The 19,062-nt window shown below is 50.0% G+C and overlaps 1 protein-coding gene and 1 long non-coding RNA gene across 4 annotated transcripts in view; one reads left to right on the top strand and one right to left on the bottom strand.

The window, feature by feature from the left end:
* The window catches only part of TEX14 (testis expressed 14, intercellular bridge forming factor), a 62,304-nt gene that overhangs the window by 14,601 nt on the left and 28,641 nt on the right, over positions 1-19,062 (bottom strand). For all 3 annotated transcript variants that reach the window (XM_081171946.1, XM_081171945.1, XM_081171947.1), the window contains 13 exons: positions 18,868-19,058; positions 18,015-18,204; positions 16,114-17,030; positions 14,583-14,686; positions 13,212-13,294; positions 10,876-11,166; positions 9,659-9,759; positions 7,392-7,508; positions 5,709-5,832; positions 4,497-4,584; positions 3,266-3,328; positions 1,476-1,597; positions 202-395 (listed from right to left, as the gene is read on the bottom strand). In XM_081171946.1, the coding sequence (XP_081028072.1) occupies positions 202-395; positions 1,476-1,597; positions 3,266-3,328; positions 4,497-4,584; positions 5,709-5,832; positions 7,392-7,508; positions 9,659-9,759; positions 10,876-11,166; positions 13,212-13,294; positions 14,583-14,686; positions 16,114-17,030; positions 18,015-18,204; positions 18,868-19,058 (2,585 nt within the window). The remainder of the gene's footprint in view (positions 1-201; positions 396-1,475; positions 1,598-3,265; positions 3,329-4,496; positions 4,585-5,708; positions 5,833-7,391; positions 7,509-9,658; positions 9,760-10,875; positions 11,167-13,211; positions 13,295-14,582; positions 14,687-16,113; positions 17,031-18,014; positions 18,205-18,867; positions 19,059-19,062) is intronic.
* On the top strand, positions 1,607-3,335 carry LOC308574423. The gene is made up of 2 exons (XR_014002496.1): positions 1,607-2,443; positions 3,159-3,335. It is a non-coding gene; the product is annotated as an uncharacterized lncRNA (long non-coding RNA).

Genomic DNA, 19,062 nt, shown 5'->3' with positions numbered 1-19,062 from the left:
CACAGATGCCTAGGACTGAACTTGGGACCCTGTGCATGCAGAGCACATCATGCTCCACCGCTGAGTGACATAGCCCTGAAGCACACGTTCAAAAGCTGAGCTGCGGTTGCAAACAACTTCTCTCTTGCAACTTGTTCTTCTTATGTGTTGGGAAGGAGGGAAGCTCACGTGCCCTGCGGTTCTGGCCACAATTCAACTCACCGTTTTGGAGACTGCGTCTGACGGCTGCTGGAGGGTGGGGGGCAACTCTACGATCTTCCCTTGGGCACAGGCTGTGGCAAAGGTGCTGAATCCCAACAGGGAGGCCTCCCGGCTCCCCCAGCCTGTCGTGTCTATTGTCACGCAGTAGTCCTTGTACTTCGTGATGGTGGAGGAAAACCTGGGCGGCGCCTGTGCTGAAAAGACGTGGCAAAACATAGTGAGAGGGGGAGCCCTGTAAGAACACCTCCCCCTTTTTTTGCCACACAGCAAAAAGTCACAAAAGGCCACCTTCTTCAGCCCAAGGGCCGCATTCCCCCGTGGGCAACCTTTCAGGGGCCAAATGCCAGAGGTGGGTGTGGCCAGAGGCAAAAACTGGGCACTTTTGTCCAGTTGCTTATGTTTCAGCCATGGACAATTCAGAGGTTTTTCTAGGGACATGTACACAAAGTCCTGCTATCCGAACATAATTTGTTCTGAGGAAATGGTCAGTCAGGCCAACGTTAGCATAACAAGTCAGCACTTTCTATTGACTCCTATGGGAACATTTCTAATGTGTTCCCGACAGCAGAATTTTGACCCCAGGATGATGGGGAAAAAACAGGGGGACAATGTGGCATGAAACCTCTAAAGCCATTTAACTCACCCCTAATCTAAGTGATTTAACAGCACCGCTGAACCCCAGGATCAGGGCTTCCCGAACTCCAGATGGCTAAGGCACCCACCTAAATAAAATATCCACTCCCCTCTTTAACACACCCACCCACACCAAAGGTTTAGCTTTTAAAGCACGCAACAGCAAGGTCCAGTTGCATTCAGAGAAATCCAGTTCCTGCTGGAGTCTATGTTCCAGCTACATCTCCTTACCTGAAACACTGGGAGGCAACAACAGTGACTCATGCAGGGAAACAACAGGCAGCCTCCCCCCCTCCATTACTGCAAGAGCGAGTAATTCCACTGCGTCTCAGCAGCAGAAGCAACTGAACATGTTCCTGACACAGCTGCTGCAAAGTAGCCTGCAGAGGCAGATTGTCCAGAGCAGCCAATCCATTTTTTATGACCATATCTATACTGTTTAATATATATGAACAGCTCATGCAGAGATGCACCAGGCAGCCTCTTGTATAGGACCAGTGCTTTGAGGCTCGCAGAAGCTCTTGATTACTGAATTCTGTTTCTTGCAGCACAATGGCAGTCCTCTCAATCAGTGCAGGGGCTGGGGATTAGCGCCTGAGATTGACAGCCAAGGCCCGCCTCCTCCATCCCTCACCTGTTACCTGGGCTAAGCGGAGTGCTGGCATCCATGGGCGAGTGACTGTTTCTGGGAGTTGTGTATGGCGTTGCCTTCAGTGTCTCCTCGCAGATGATGCTGGACAAGTCCTGAATATCGATGAGTGACCTAAACAAGGCAGAAGCAAGAGGTAGATGATTTGCCACAACCATGCTGGGAATGAATAGGTCATCAGATGCCAACTCTGGGACCAGAATTTGGGCCCTGCGAGAGGTGCAGCCTTTCCAAGAATTGTCTTAGGAACAACCAGAAGCTGCTTTGTACTGAGCCAGGGGCAGAGAACCTGCTTTGCAAGCAGAAGGTCCCAAGTTCAATCCCCGGCGTCTCTGGGCAGGGCTGGGAACATCCCTAGTCAGAAACCCTGGAGAGCTGCTGCCAGTCAGTGCAGACAGTACTAGGCTGGATGGACTAAAGATCTGACTCAGCATAAGCTGTAGTTCTATAGTAGAGCATCTGCTCCACACGCCCAAGGTCCCAGGTTCAATCCCAGGTGTCTTCAGCCAGGTCTCCTGTCTGAAACTGTCAAGAGACCAGGCTGAGGAGTACAACTCTGATGAGGAATGGTGGGAGCCTACCCCTCCCCCTGCTCATGGCCAGGATCCTGAAACTTCACAGGAGCAGTGGAGTAGTGTTGATTTGGAACAACGGTTTGCCGAGGGTCGCAGTTTGGAAGATAATAGCTGGGCAGAACTGGGAGGTGAACAGCAAGGAGAAGAAAGGGAAGAGAGTGAGATAGCAGGCTCTCTCTCACCGGAAGATGTGCAGCCTCTCAGTCCCAAGGTTAGGAGGTTAGATAAGGTGGCTTCGCAAAAGGCTCAGTGGTTGAGAAATCAGGTGGCTAGGAGATGGGAGGACGGAAGTGACTAGAGGGAAGTGCACTCCGAGAACGGACGCTTGTTCTTTCGCTGCGCTCATTAAACATTTCTGTTACTGGTAAGAGACTGCTTTCTCTTTGTACTGCTTATCTACGGCCAAGCGGGGAAGAAGCCGAGCCTCCAAAGCCTGACAGAAACCTTGGGGCGGTGCTGCTGGTCAGTGTGGGCAATACTGAGCTAGACAGACCAATGGCCTAACTTGGTATGAGGCAGCTGCCTCTGCTCCTAATCCTTGTCCTCTGTCACAGACCCCAGTGAAAACTATCCCTTCTCACTCCACACCGTTACTCGCCAAGGGAGGAAAGTTGCCCTAGGGCTGCGAAATATCTGGTTTTCAATATTGTGATACGCCACCAGCTAGCTAAACATTGTGATATACCGATATATCGCAATGTCTGAAATAAGGATGCAGCTATGCAGAGGCATTGGCTGGCTTCACGGTTTTTCCCACGTAGTGATTTTCGCATAGTGTGTCACATGCACACACCCAGATTCGTGTGTGTGTCTGTGTGTGTGTGTGTGTGTGTGTGTGTGTGAGTGAGAGAGAGAGAGAGAGAGAGTGTGATGGGCACACACACACACACGGCAAGAAAAAGATTGCCATGCATTCCAAGATCCAAGTCCTTTGTGAAAGTCTACAATTACAACCACTCGATTCCTACCAGCTATTCCACTGATGTTCCCCTTGACAAAACCGTTGTCAACAAGGATGTCTTTAGGGACCCTGTGCTGAAGTATAAAGCCCAGCGAGAAGCCAAAGTGAAATTCAAGGAAAGATACAAGACACGCAAGAGCAAGTGGTTTCTTCCAGAAGCTCAGATTCTGAGTGGCATGTATTTGCACCAATAAATATTTTTGAAAAGCCAAAAACAACAACAACCCAGCGACGTCAAGCACTTACACTTCTTTCTCTTTGAACTCTCCTGGTGCCTTGCTGGGCCTCACAAACTGCATAGTTCCGGTGCTGGGGGGGGGGGGGGGATAGGTATACAGGGCATTAACAGATTCTCTTGGTGACATAAAAGAGAGATTTTCATATGTGTGTGTGTGTATTGCAAAGGAATTTTCCGGAGTAAACCAAAGTTGCTTCCATTCAACCTCTTCTTCCTCAGTGTTCAACCTGATTTGACCGTGCTAAGTTTACAGGGAGGTTATATTAGAGAGACTTCCAGATCACTGCTATTTTCCAGGTAGGGTTCAATCAAATGCTAGCAGATTAAGGCTGAACAAAGAAAGTAGATCTGGTCCTCTTGTGCTACAAACCCACTTCTGGGAGGCGGGGACACCTGGAATTTCTGTGATAAAAGCAGAAAGTGCATTGGGAAGGGCAGGATAAACACCAGCTCCAATGCAACATCGTATAACCTCCAGCAAACCAATTGGAACTAACGCTCAACAAACTTAATTCAACTTAAGTGGACTTTCTGCAAAGAGGTGACAGGTCTTCGGAAAGCAGTTATTGCGCAATATTCAAGCTGCGATTCCTAGACTGCAGGAAGCTGGACTAGATGTCCTTTGGGGGTCCCTGCCAACTCCACAATGCTATGATATGAAGTGGGTAAAAGGAAAGGACATGGTGTTTGGGTCCGGGGAGTGGGATGAAATGTAGTAAGAGCAGACTGGCATTAAAGAAAGTAAAGCTCCTCATGCTTCTAGATCTCATGGTGGCAGGAAACATTTATTTGCCTAAGAATTTAATTACACAACACGTCCAGTAGTTTCCACAGTGCACCTGCACCTAAAATTAGAAATAAAAACTTGGAGAAACAAACCCACGGTCCACTGGATCCAGGCTTCAGCTTCTTCAAGCTTAAGCTGTTTTAGTGGAGGCATGTGTTAATTACTATGCTCAGCTTTCTCCCTCTCCACCCCCCCTCCCTCTAATTGCAACTCCTTCATTAGGCAAAATCCGAGAAGTGGCAACAACAGCGTAAAAAGCTAAGTTTTGTCGGGGGCTTATAAAGATGATTGCAAATGTTTTCGCTTGCTAGGGAGCGCACAGAGATCTCCATTTACATAACATGCACACCTGGCAACTCGCTTGGGGCACCGAGCTGGTGGGATTAATAACAAAAAAGCACACAACCTAATTTATGTCTGAAGTGGCAGCCCGGCAGACGGACGCTTCCTACCTGGCTGCAGGTGTAAACAAATCCTCCCCTGGCGCCTTGCTAGGGAGATGTTTCGCCTCTGCGCCGCAGTGGGGAAATAGTTTTCCTCCTAAACACAAATAACAAAATGTGCTCGTTTGGGGGCGGTGCGGAGGTTGCAAGGGGGGGGAGGGTGCTGGGGGGGGGGAGAGAGAACGACATAAGCTACTGAACAGGAAATCATGGCTTTCAGCAGTTGGCAAAGATAAATGTGTTTTTAAAGAGATCTTTCTTTTCCTCTCCGCTCCTTTTAATAAACACATCCCGAGCTCCTGGGGGTGCTGAAATATTTACAGATCCTCAGTGAATAGCACCCCAATGTTGGAGCAGATGTACGAAGCTACCTGCCCCCCCCTTCCAGGGTGGAAAATGGTGGGGGGGGGTCTAATTCAATCCCCCAGCCGGCTCTTGTAAGTCAAATGCACAGGGTTGCTGAATCAGCAATGGGTTGTCATGGATGTTGATAGAGATAATAAGATTTTCTAACCGTGGCGCTACAGGGGTAAGAAGCCCGGCGGAATACAGAAGACAGTGCTCCCGGCTCCCGGCTCCCGGCTCACTTAGGCTTCTCAGTGTGTATGTATGTGCGAGAGAGATCAAAGCACCTCAAACATAATCCTGCCTGATAAAACAGGACTGATAAAAGAAAAGACTTCTACATGCAGCGCAGAGTTCCAACTCTGGTACTCGCTCCCAAAGGAGGAAGGAGGCTATCAAGGGCCACCAGCCATGATGGCTGGGCTCTGCCTCAACGGTCAGAGGCAGCAATGCTTCCGGACACCAGTTGCTGGAAACCGCAGGTGCAGAGAATTGCCATTGCGCCCAGGTCTGGCTTGCCTGCTTCCCCAGAGGTATCTGGCTGGGCAGCGTGAGAACGAGATGCTGGACTCGGGCGCAATCTTGTGTTTCTAAGAACCTGTGTGCAAGGAATATTAAGCAGACCTTTCCCCTTCCGACGCTTGAGAGCTGGGGAGGTGGGGAATCGGTGCCCCTGGATAGCAACCCCTGCCACCCCTGACCATTGTTGGTGCTGCATCTGGGGGCTATGGGGAGATGGCGTCCCAAAAATATTTGCAAAGGATCAAAAAGGTTCCCCATCCCTGCTTTAAGAAGAAAAAAAGACAGCCATGCTGACAGATGGCAAAGACACACTACAAACTTGTAAAAATAAAAAAGTAGTAAAAATCAACTTGCGTTGCTCTGCGTCTGTGGGGCATTCTTTCCTCCCACAGATTTCTTGGATTGTCTCCAAGTCATCTTCCTGACTGCAAATATCTTGGGTGATTTCCAGGTCTTCTTCTTCAACAGCAGTTGAGTTCTGAAGAGAACAACAACAAGGAAAGATTTGGTTTCTAGAGGGGAAGCTTGGAAACAGAGAGCCAAGTCTCTAAACGGCTGGGAATTAAGGAGCTGGCCCAACAAAAACCACTTGGGAGATCCAGAGTTGAACACTAGGAAAGGTGTCAGAGAGAGTCTGCCTCAGGACATCAGTGGAAAGAGTGTTGCAGTTGAGCACAGATCCTGCTTGCTACTGTGAGAGCAGGAAGCTGGACCAGGTGGGTCCCCCTTTGGCCTGATCCAGCTTGCAGGTCTCTTCTGATGTTCCTAAGGATGCCCAGCTGGAAACGACTAATTGCTTTAATTGCTCATTTCTGTACCTTTTCATGTCAGATTAATTTCTTCCTCAGTGGAAAGGATTCTCAGTGGCTACTACCAACAATGTCTCTGTTCTGCCTCCACTGTTGGAGGCAGTAAATGCCTCTGAATTTCAAGAGCTTCTGGGAATCACAAGTGGGGAGTGCCAATTCTGCTCCTGGGCAGGACATTTGGCTCCCTTTGGCTGATCCAGCAGGATGGTTCTTAAAAGCAGGTCTGAAGCTCCCATCACCTTCCCTATCTTCTGGCCAGGTTGGCTAGAGCTGGCGGGGGTTTGAGAGCCCAACAGTGCCAGAAAGGCCACAGACTCTCCAGCTCTGTCTTAAACAACTGAGACACATCATAGAACCCTAGAGTGGGGTAGGACCCCAGAGGCAGTCTGCTCCAACCCCCTGCAATGCAGGAATCTCAATAAAAGCATCCATGACAAGCAGGCCATTCAACCTCTCCTTAAAAGCCTCCAAGGAAGGAGAGTCCACAACCTCACAAGGGAGTCCATTCCACGGTCAAACAGCTCTTCCTGTCAGAAAGTTCTCCCTGGTGTTTAGTAAAGGGTGATGCACAGTGCAGGGTAAGTTGATAAGGATATCTTTCTCTTCCCCGCTCTCATACGCTGGGGACATTCAGTAAAGATGAAATGTTGGGAGAATCAAGGACAAAGCAAAGGACTTCGTCACACAGTTCATGGTTAAACTATGGAAGGCTTCCCCCAAGTTGGAAGGCTTTAAAATTAGACACATCCACAAGGGCTTTGCTCCACCTCCGCTGTCACAGGCAATATGCCTCTGAATGCCAGTTTCTGGGAATGGCTGGTGGGCCGAGTGCTCTTGCTCTCATGCTCAGCTTGTGCATTTCCCATGAGGGCATCTGTTTGGCCACTGTGAGAACAGGGTGCTGGGTAGGTAGGCCTGGCCTGATCCACCCCCACAGGGCTCTTGTGTTCATTGACACCGCATTGCCCCCCCCCCCGCTCTTGACTTTGCTTGCCATCAACGATGGCAGCGCACAACCAAACCTGATATGGTTGGCTGCCATGAGGAGGCAGGAGTAGATGGACCTTTTCAGGTGCGGGAACTGCCAACCCACCCCATCAGAAGGCTTAAGGAGGACTGGACAACAAGGCCACCACTAGCAACAACCCTTCAGCTCCAGGGTTTTGTGACCAGGAAGCCCAGGGCTCTGCAGGCAGACATTCCCACGCGATGCCTCCCTTCCTCTTACCTCCAGTTCTGTATTCTCAGGAGGAACTGAAAGGCAGTTGAAGAACTCTGCGTCAGGAGTGAAGAACTCTTCTGATACATCAAGGGAGGGAGACAGGGAGGGGCCCAGTTCCTCCAACTGCCCGTAAAAAAAGAAGGAAAACATGAAGATTAGAAACCTACCATCTGGGAAAGGGGCTGTGGTTCAGTGGCTATTGAATCTGCTGTGCACATGGAAGGCACCAGGTTCGAATCCCAGCCTCTGCATGTAGGGCTGGGAGAGACTCCCTGTCTGAAACCCAAGAGAGCCGCTGCTGCCAATCAGATAAATGGGCCAGTGGTCTGACTCTGCGTAAGGCAGCTTCCTATAGTCCCACTGATAAAGGGATACAGCTATTTGTATTTACAACATTTCACTATCATCATCATCATCAGTAGTGCTATTTTTCTAGAAAAAGAGTTGCCGGAACTCACTAGGAACACCTCCCTCATTCTCTTGGAATGGCAGTGGCACCCACCTGAGAGGTGCCAGAACTGAGTTCCTGTGAGTTTCAGCTGGAAAAAAGCCCTGATTATTATTATTATCAATGGCATTTATATGCCACCTTTTTTCTTCCATGGATCTCAACGTGGCTAAAATGGTTCTGGTCCTCCCCATTTCATCCTCACAACAACCCTGTGAGGTAGGTGAGGCTAAGAGATGGTGACTGACTCCAAGGTCACAGCCAGGGAGTTTCATGGCTGAGTGGGGATTCGAACCCTGTTCTCCCGGGTCCTGGTCCAACACTCTAACCAATACACTGCACTGGCTTTTCATACTGCCTTTAATTGTATTAGATTTCAGGATTAGATTAAAAGCACTGCAAAACACAGACATCTGCATTCCATCAGTGTTTGGACCCACCCGCCACTGGGATGCGGCCCCTGGAAGGTTGCCCCCAAGAGAATGTGGCCCTCAGACCTAAAACGTTTCCCCACCACTGATGTACATGTACAGCTCCCCCAATCTTCCGTTCCCACAGCCCAAGCACTTCAAGCTTTTATCTGACAAATTGTTAACGCAGACAGATAGCCGAGAGGACTGCAGCTGGCTTCCCGCCAGGACGTAACAAGGAGAGCTTGAGGGAAATTCCTAAGAGGGGTCAGGGGAACCCTTCAAAGTAACTGTCTGGGCGGAGAAGCAGGGGGAGCACTTCCATTACCAACCTCTCTTTGCCACTGTTCAATCCTAACCTTCAGGTAGGGACGGTGACCAAAAGCCAGCACGGTTAGGCAGGCACTTGCTGAGGGCCCACATCCCAGTCTCCCTTGCCTGGCCTCTGCAGAACAGCTTCTGCTGTGAGGAGGGCTCTCCAGTGGCCTGGCCAATGGCAGGCTTTCCAGGAGGAAGTCCCACCCACCCCAAGAATAGGGGGACATCCGGACCCTCCAAAACTCACCACTCTGTGTGCCTAGGTAACCTTATACAGTGATACCTCGGGTTACAGATGCTTCAGGTTACAGATGCTTCAGGTTACAGACTCTGCTAACCCAGAAATAGTACCTCGGGTTAAGAACTTTGCTTCAGGATGAGAACAGAAATTGCACAGCAGCAGCAGGAGGCCCCATTAGCTAAAGTGGTACCTCAGGTTAAGAACAGTTTCAGGTTAAGAACGGACCTCCGGAACGAATGAAGTTCTTACCCGAGGTACCACTGTACAGCATTCCTGCAACTCCCAGGGTACTGGGACTCTCCGACCCGACTTTCTGCCAGGATTACCATTATCCACTGGCTGTTTTTAAACCAGAGCAGCAAGAGTAGTTAAGGCGGTGCCCTCTGGACACTGCTGGACTACAACTCCCATCAGCCCCTGCACTAGCATGTTTAGAGGTTATGGGAGGTGTAATCCAACAACTTTGGAGGCTGCAGGTTCCCCATCTCTGGCCTACCCTGACTGGCAGCTGCTCTCTGGGAACTCTTTCCCGGCCCTACCATTGCTCAATCTGGATCAGTGTTCTCTATGCTGACTGGCAGCAGCTCTCTGGGGATTCAGGCGGAGGGCATCCCTAGCCCTGCCTGGAGAGGCCAACTGGGGATTCAACATGGGACCTTCTGCACGCCTAGCAGATGCTCTTCCACTGAGCCAAGGCCCGCCCACCCACGGGATGCTTCTTCAGCTTAACGTGCAACTGCTCCTGGCCTATAGGCTTCATCATATGGCAGCTAATCAATTTATTAAATAGTAATACAGATCTTTCCATTTGGGATGGGGGGGGGGACCAGACATCGCAGAGGGTTAAAGTGCCTACCCGGCAAAGGTCCTCGGCAGTGACAGAAAGCGAAGCGCTCTTTCGAGAGGCCAGGCCACACTCCGTTAGCACCTCATTTGCTGGGAATTGGATGCCTCTGCCTAATAATAAATTATAACTCCACGTGAAACGCAAGAAAATAAAAAAATGGAGAGTGGGGGAAAATTAGCATGCAAAGAATTAATGGCGTCCCTGGAATGGCTTGGCCAGCTTACAGAATATAAAAATGAATAAATCAGCTAACAGCAATAGGAGCTGTCGGGGCCCCGTGAAGATAATGGCAATTAAATGTCTATTCCATAAAGACAAGAACATCAGTCTTTACAGGGCGGGCAAAAAAAATATCCCCAGTAAATCATTTGCTTTGTAAGGGTGCCTAATAATTCACTTATTTTGAAGTTTTGAAAGGTTACAACATTTAGGGCTTTTTAGTTTTAGGAAAGAAAGGAGAACGAAGGGGGACGTGATAAGAGGTGCATAAGATTATACATGGCTGGGGAGAGAAAGTGGCCAGGGAGTGGCTTGGAGCCACTGTGTAAAGCAACTGCACCGCCTGCTGGCAGCTGGAGAAACAGCAGCATAAAAAGGCGCTTCAATAAACTTCAGTGTGGTGCAATTAGCACACACATTGCCCAGAGAAAACTCCTGAAGGAGTTCTGCCGCTGAAGCTAACTAGGTCCTGCCACTTAAAAGCTGCCTGGATTGAAAACCACAGGTAAGATTGCTTGCAGTCTCTGGAAGAAGCAGACAGGTTTATAAGTGTAACAAATATAAATCTAGGACATCCAGTTTTAAGTTCTGTCAAAGGTTTAGACAAAAGCAAGGCCATTTGCTTGAAATTAGGTGGGGGGAAATCCAGGGGGTCCTCATAGAAAGTAAAGGCAATGGTGGGGAAGGGCCCCCCCAAATTCTTCAAAAAGTATTTGTTAGCTCTGCTATTTGGGTGGGTAGGTGGGTGGGTGAGAGAGAGAGAGAGAGGTCAGCTGTCATTTCCCTTCGTCTCCTTCACTCCAAAATAGCACTGTAAGCATCAGAGCTAATATTTGGTTTAAAAAGCAGGGGTCACCAACAGCATCTCTACAAAACATTTGGAATAATTTTGACATGCACATAAGCCTCTGAAAAATTGCTGAAATATCCCACCCCACCTGCTCCAAATCAGTAGCTCTGAACGGGATGGTTAACTGCAGGGAAGGAGCCTTTTTGCTCAGCCCTACCGTCTGTCCTTTGGCTCTCGGGTACCACAAATCTTTTCAACGCAACTTCTGGTGCATTTTCTTCGCTGTGGTCACAGGGCAAACAGTGGTCTCCGATTCCGCTGTCAGCCCGCAGCCTCCCCTCCTCGGTGTTCCACTGGTGGAACCGGAGTCTCTCCTTGCTGCTGGTGCTCCAGAAGGCATCCTTGATGCTCTCCCCATCGCTCTCCGATGTCCATTCACCAAGACGATACTGGGGCGGAAGGCCAAGCTGCCCGGAAGCCGCTTGCCTCGCCATCTGTTTCACTTCCGCTGGGGAGGACAAGGCGGGGGAGCCCACTGTGATTTGCTTTTTCCATTTTCAGAAGGACTTTGTGGGAGGAGATAAGGGGAACTGTAGAGCATATATTTGGCACACACCGGTGCCCTAGGCTCAAATGATCAGCAAGATGGGGCAGGCTCTTGTCTCCAAGATAAAAGATGCTTGTGTCTTTTGACGTGTCTTGGAATGGGGGTGGTGGGTTGGCTGGGAGAGGGGGGGCGAGTTGGAGAATCTCAGCCTCATTTGCAGGGAGAGGAGATAGTCTTCAACGCTCTTGCTTTAAAATGAACTGCTAATGGTTGAAACGTCAAGGTCATGTAAACTGTTTATAGAACAGTTAAGTCAAAAAATAAAAATCTCTATAAATTTTGCTAAATAAATTGCAGCGTTATTATGTTTTAAAGCTATTGTGCTATGAATTATTTTTAATGGTCTGCTTTCCACGAACAGCTTTCAGTACACAATGTACTTGCAGAAAGTGCAGATTGACAAATGAACCAGATTATGACTATGACTAGATATGCCCCGTGGAGAGTGATTTAAAGTGCTCTTCCTACTCTTGGTTTCTCTCCTGCTGGTGTGTTCCTCCCACTGAGGCTTACTACCGGCTCAGGAGGAGAGAAAAGGATTTTGTGTCCCTAAGTGCAGCAAGCAGGAGAGCACTGCTTCGAATTATGGGGGGGAGGAAGGGAAGCTCTTAATATCCAGGGGTGAAGGAAGCTCTCCCCCCACCCACCCCCGCCAGAGTTATGTTCTGGTTCTTGGCTTTATTATCCCGTTCTTTGTTTGATGCTGCCACCCAGTGGCCAATGCGACAACAGAAAAGGAAAGAGATCTCATCAGGACTCCTTGAAATGCATTCATACCTCCAAGTCACCCAGGGTGGTGGTTTCTGGCAAGCACCACCTCACCTTCTGATTGTAAAATGCATTTGGGGACATAACTAGACATTAACTACACTGGTCCTTGGATGGGTGTGGGCATGCTGTACGCACCCAGAAAGCGGGCCTTCAGCCTTGTTCCTCCAAGCTAGACTCTGGCACTTGCACTAAGCCAGTGCTGAAGCAACTTATCCCTCTGCACTCAACAACAGAGTTGCTGTCCGTGGTCCTGAATCTATCACTCCTGAATGTATTGTCTGTTACTGTCCATGGTCCTGGCCTCCATCCAGCCCAGGCAGCCTTGTGTCTGCCTCGCAACCACCTTGTCTGTCACCAAGAAGAGATTTAAAGCCCAAAGATCACTGTTGATCCAAAGAGGATCCTAGGAAGCAGTCAGTCTGAAAAACACCACCACAGCAAGCAATGTTGCCCTTGGAATTCAAATCCCCTCTCACTAGGTGGTCTGCAGGCAGTCACTGTTGCTCAGCCTCACCTACCCGACAGGGTTGCCCGCAATGCCATGACTGGGACAGGATACAGAATATATACTAGTCCTGAAAGAACCTTTTCCAGCCTGGTGAATGCATTTCCTCGCAGACAACCTTCTGGAGGATCTGCAGGCCAGTGGTGGGTGGAGCCAGAAGCAAGAAGTGGGTGAAACAATGGACATGACTTTTACATTTGTACAGGATGCTACATACCAGCTACACAAAAGGTAGAGGATTTTACACACACACGTCTTTCCACCCTCTATTTCTTTTTATTTAAACAATTTATATACCACTTAACTACAAAATCTCCATGTAGTGTACAGAAAAGTTTTTTTAAAAAAAAAATAGACCAAAACCATAAAATCAGACTTCAGTTGAAATGCCTGCTGGAATGAAAAAAATAATAATTCAGTAGGTGTTGGAAGTTCAACAGGGAAGAGTAAACATTTTCATTCTTCAAGAGGATGTATTCAAGCCAGGCAAAAGCACTTGCAGAGGACAGCAAAGGGATGTTGCCTGGGGAGAAGGACGTGGCCTGAAAACAGCCCCGAGAGCCAGGCTGAGTGGCATGGGGGCCACATTCAACCCATGGGCTTGATGCTTCCCGCCATCCAGGAGACCTATGGATTGCATGACTCCAATGAAATAAAACACAATACTCACTTGTCCATTCAGACTGTGCCATCCTCCTCTCCTCCCTCCTCACACTATCGTCATAAATTTCAGGTGTTGATTTTGAGACGAACCTGCAAGAAACACATTGGAATATGGGTGGAGATCATCTTCTGAGGCCCTTCTTCGTGTGCCTCCTCCATGAGAGGTTCGGAGGGTGGCAACACGAGAACAGGGCTTTTTCTGTGGTGCCTCCCCATTTGTGGAATGCTCTCTCCAGGGAAACTCGCCTGGTGCCTTCATTAAACACCTTTAGGCTCCAGGGAAAAATGTTCAAGCCTCTGGTTGACTGATATTCAATGTCCTTTTAAAATGTGTTTTGGTGGAGTGAGGACAGGGGGGTTATTGAGTTGTTCTTGTTCTTATTTTTATTTTGATTATGTATTCTGTGTTTTTATATCATGATTTTATCCTGTGGGTATATACCCTGCGAGTATAGGATGGTATACAAATTTAAGTTTAATAATAATAATAATGTTCCTATATTATCACCATTTATTAAATTTATATCCCTCCTTGCCTCGTAACAGCAAAAAGGCGTCTTGGAAACACAAAGCCTGATTGCAAGCTGACTGTGAACAGATACAGACTCCATGGGTTCAAAATCAGCCTCCCAAAATATTACCTCTTCTCTCCCCCACCACACGTACTCGCTCTGTTTAACATACAGCCTGACAAAGAGTTATCGTGATGCTTTTGTTGGGCTACTGAAGGTATCGCCCTAGCATGGATTTTTTGAGTTGAGCTGGGATAGTCGGATGACACTGCAATGCACTCTATACAGGGCTGTCCTTGAAGACAACTTGGAAACTTCCATCGGTCCAAAATGAAGCAGCCGAATTACTGGCTGCGGTTCTGTTTAGATCTCACATAAGCACTGCTTTAGAGGAGCTGCGTCAGTCGCCAGTTCATTTCCAGGCCCGGATCAAGGTGCCCACATCAGTGCTTAAAGCCTAAATGACTTACACCCCAAATATCTGAAAGCCTGCCTCTTTCCTTACAGAGCTTTTCAGATGTTAAGTTCAGCAGAGGGGGCCCTTGGTAATCTGGGGAGGGGGCTGGGAGAAGGCACTATTTGTGGTGGCTCCCAAGCTGTGGAACCCCTTCCCTCCCCACGGAGGCATGCCTGGCACATTTCACTAAACAGATTCTGCCAAAGGCTGAGGCTTACCCAGGGCTTCCAACTCCTGAGGTGCATATTCTTAGGCATTCTTGTGATCGCATTTTGTTTTGAACGGTTTTTAACGTTGCATTTTAAATTGCTGAGACCCGCCCTGGGACCTTAGGGTGGGCAATATACCAAATTCATCACAGTCATCTACGGGATTGGAGGCAGTGTGGCCGGGGAGCAGCAGCACTCACCCATCTGAAAATCTGTTCCCATCGTCCACTGCAGAGAGGTTCCCTCGCCACAACTGCGGGCTCATGTTCCTCTTCCTCCGGACGGTGACGCCTGGGTGCAAAAGCTGAAAAATCACTCCAGTCAATCATAACTGAGTGGGGACTGAGGCAGGCATTTATGAGTTATGCAGTTAACCAGGGGGCAAGGCAGGCTGTATATTTAGAGGCTGACTGCTTAATTTCCCAAATGTGAGGAAGGGGTGGGTATTTGCCAATAGCTTTTAATGAGAATTGAGAGTACGCCCTACAGTGGCCTGAGGGGGTGTGGCCTTGGGAACGTCCCAAGGGACAGACAGAGAGGCCTGGGTGGCCATATTCAGCTCCTGGGGCTGAGGCCACACAACCCTCCTCCTAACGCCATGGCCAATATCAGTGCCTAGCAAATGTCCTTCCAGCAAGTCACAATCTGCACCGATAGCTCAGTTGGTTAGAGTGTGGTGCTGATAACACCAAAGTTGCAGGTTTGATCCCCGTATGGGAAAGCTGCCTATGACAGAGCCGAATTACCAAATAGGCAGAGTAAGCACCGGCTTATAGGCCCCGTGCCTTTTAGGGGCCTCAACAACGGATCAAAATCAATACTGTTTGTTTTGTGTAATGTAATTGGTTTTTAAAAATTGTTGGTTGGTAAAATAAAAAAGTGTATTGGGAGATAATTTGCAAGCCAGCCCCCCCATCCCCAATTTAGACTGTCTAGGGGCCTCCGCAGGGTTTAGTCGAGCACTGCTGCAGGGGGTCAGACTGGAGGATCTTCAGGGTCCCTTCCAAGTCCACAGTTCTATGAATCTATGAACAAGGGAATCTGCCTTGTTACTAGCTTAGTACTGTCTACACCAGGGGTCAGCAAACCTTTCCAGCAGGGGGCCAGTCCACTGTCCCTCAGACCTTGGGGGGGGGGGGAATGAACGAATTCCTATGCCCCACAAATAACCCAGAGATGCATTTTAAATAAAAGCACACATTCTACACATGTAAAAACACCAGGCAGGCCCCACAAATAACCCAGAGATGCAGGTTAAATAAAAGGACACATTCTACTAACGTAAAAACATGCTGATTCCCAGACTGTCCACGGGCCGGATTTAGAAGGCGACTGGGCCGGATTTGGCCCCCGGGCCTTAGTTTGCCTACCCATGGTCTACACTGACTCACCAGGCAGGAGGCCCAACTGAGGACACCTGAGATTGCTCCTGGAACCCCCTGCATGCAAAGCAGATGCTTTATCACCTTAGTAGAGTAAGATTCTAGCCCTCATGGTTCTGAATAACGGGTTAAAAAAAGAACACAGGAAGCTGCCTTATACAGAGTCAGACCACATAGCTCAGTGCTGCCTGCTCTGACTGGCAGCAGCTCTTCAGGATTTCAGACGTAAGTCTTTCCACAGCCCTACCAGGAGAAGTTAGGGATTGAAGCTGGGACCTTCTGCATGCAAGACAACTGCTCTACCCGCCCCCCCCCAGCTACAGCCCCTCCCTTTACCGCTCTCTCACACCTGATAGTTGGGCTCCACTTCCCCTCTGCTCCAGGGGTTTTGGGGCGCCTCCAATCCGCAGTCGCTCCAGCAGGTGGTGTCCTGGCTCCTGCGCTCTGGCTCCATGGGCTGGAAGGGCTGAATCACCAGAGGCCGCTGCATGGCCATGACACGCAGCGGCGGAGGGACGTAGTTCACAGACGGAGGGCCCACCGCTTTCCAGAGGAAGGCGCTGGGTCTGCTGCAGGGCGCCCTGAGGTTTCCAAAAGCGGCGCCCTCGTCCTTCTCCCAGTATTCTCGGACGATGGGGTTCAGGGCAACAGCGCATGGCTGGGGCTGGGGCTTTCTGAAGCTCTCCAGCTGGTCCAGCTTCCTTTCCGTCCGGCAGAGAGAGTCCCTCGCCTGCTGCAGCAGCGTCTGGGAGATCTTCAGGTTCAGGACGCACTTCCCAAAGTAGTGGCCCCCCTTCCAGGGGATGTTCCGGCCCCGGGGGCTGGAGAACCTCACCATTTGCTGCACAGGGTAGGCCTGCGACATGTAGGTGACCTCTTCCCTGGTGTATTCCGACTCTGGATCGGAGGTGGCGCCCCCCTCGCTGCAGCTTGTCTGCCCGTCCTGAATTCTGGCTGGCAGGGGCGGCGAAAGGGCTTTAGCCCAATCCCCCGGGACGGTCCGAGGCTGCCTTGGGGATCCCTGGCCCGGTCCCGATGTTGTGTCCTCCTCCGTGCTGTCCCCGCACATCTCAGGGTAGCAGGTGTAGATCTCGTTGATTTCAAAGCTGCAGAGGCTCTCGTCCCTGTCGCTGGTGCCCCCCTGGACTTTGGGAGCCAAGAGGTGGCCGGACTGAGCGGCAGGGAGGGCAGGCTGAGACTGGTGGCCAGCGGCACCTTCGATTCTGGGAGCAGAAGCAGCGCATCTCATCACGGTGAAGCTCCCGGCTGAAGAATCAAGAGCACGAGTCAGAATGGAGGGGCTAAGCTCTTAACAAGCACAGGACAGTGTTTTCTCTCCTCAAACATACAGACTTCCAAAGGGCCTCTCAGGATCCTGTGGCGTATTTCTGCCCCTTGTGCATGACGCCTGGACGCAAAGCCTTGCTCTGCATCAGGGATGTGGAAGCTGCTGCTCTCCACCTCACAGCGCTCCTGGCCGCTAGCCATGTTGGCTGGGGCTGATGGATAGCTCAGTCTGTAGAGCATGAGACTCAATCTCAATCCCATGGGTTCAAGCCCCACAGTGGGCAAAAAGATTCCTGCATTGCAGGGATTGGACTAGGGATGTCCAATCAGCAGATTGTGACCTAGCAGTAGATCCCCGGCTGATCCTGGTAGATCGTAGGATCCTTATCATGTGCAAAAAGTTATGGGGGGAAAGCTTAAAAATTCTGTGCAATCCTTGCCCAAAAAAGCTCAACAACTCTGGGCACTTCCCTCCTTAAAAAAAAATCAATAACTCTGGGCAATCCACCCACCCCACGCATGCTCCTCCTCCCTCCAATGACAATGGGTAGATCACTGCCAGTGTTTACTGGGAGTAGATCGCAGTCTCTTGGGAGTTGCACATGCCTGGACGAGATGACCCTCATGGTCCCTTCCAACTCTGAGCAGGGTCACTTCTATGAACATCATCTAGCAGGGCAGATGGTTGTTCCCCCATTCCTGGTATGTGTCTGGAGGGCCACAAACATACAGAAGAGACCAACCATAGCTCTGTACTACCTACACTGACGGGCAGCAGCTCTCCAGGATTTCAGGCCTAACTGGAGATGCAGCTGTGGACTGAGCCTGGGGCCTTCTGCATGCAAAGCAGGTGCCCTGCCACTTAGATGCAGCCCTTCCCATTTGCCCCAGGAGGGAAACTGCCACCGGCAGCAAAGACACAAAAGGCCAGGCTTTGGCCCTTGCCGCAAAAGCAGAACTTACAAGGCAGACATGGGACACTCTGCTCCTCTTCTGGCTTCTCTTCTTCCTGCTCCTCTTCTGGCAACTCTTCTTCCACCTTAACCGAGACAGCGGAGGCGGACGGCAAGCAGATATTAATGTCAGCACGGGGTTCGGCCTTTGACGGGCCAGAACTGTCACCATGGCGGGTCCTACGAGACTCAAGCAAATCCTGCAGTGGCAAGGAGAATGGTGTTAGGACACCATTCTCTCCCTGAAACCAAATTAAGTTGCCATTGTTGGCATCCGTCTGTCTCAAGAGACAGTGAAGTGTGCCTCCAGGGGTAGAGTCAAACCTTTGTGTTAGGAGCATTAATGTGCACTCCCCAAGACACAAGCCTGGGGAGTGTGTATGGAGGTCCTAGCCTGCCCAGATGACAAGCCCGCCCCTCTCAGCCTCGCTGATGTGGTCCAAAGAAAAGCAGAGCAATATGTTTGGAACCACCTTGGCTGCAGGAGTTGCCGGAAGGAGGCGTACAAGGCATTATCCAACCATCTTAGCAACTCAACTCCTGATTTGTGTGGGTTTTACCCTTTAGCCTTATCTTCTCCCGAAATATCCTTCAAGGCAGCTGAGCTATAGGGTCAAAGTTTTCTCCCAGATGAGCTACCACTTTTCAAGTGATCCATTGGTGGGGGGAGTTTGAGCACAGGCTCTACGGAGTTGAGAAGCAGCCTTACAAAAATAATGTTTACAAAACACACTGGCGGTCAGTTTTTAGCTAGCTAGCCAGCCACAGCTGGGTGCCCAGAGGTGGTTCAAATTTGCCAGAGGTGACCAGCAGTAAAGTTGTTTGCAAGCCCAGATTTGGGAGGCTCAATTGCTCTGGTTCACCTTCAGGTCATTCTTCAGGATGTATCGGATATCCTGCAGGTTCATGGTGCGTTGCTTCTGCCTGGACTCCAGCCCGGTCTTCACGATGTCGTAATAGGGCTTGGGCAGCCTGGCATCCGCTTCCAGCCACTGCCCCGAAACTATGAGGTCCTTAACGTCCGGGCCCTCGAACCCATCCCAGGGGATGGTATCTGG

This window comes from Podarcis bocagei, assembly GCF_964188305.1.
Source record: "Podarcis bocagei genome assembly, chromosome: 15".
In the NCBI taxonomy this organism is placed as follows: Eukaryota; Metazoa; Chordata; class Lepidosauria; order Squamata; family Lacertidae; genus Podarcis; species Podarcis bocagei.
This window is presented reverse-complemented; position numbering and strand designations above follow the sequence as displayed.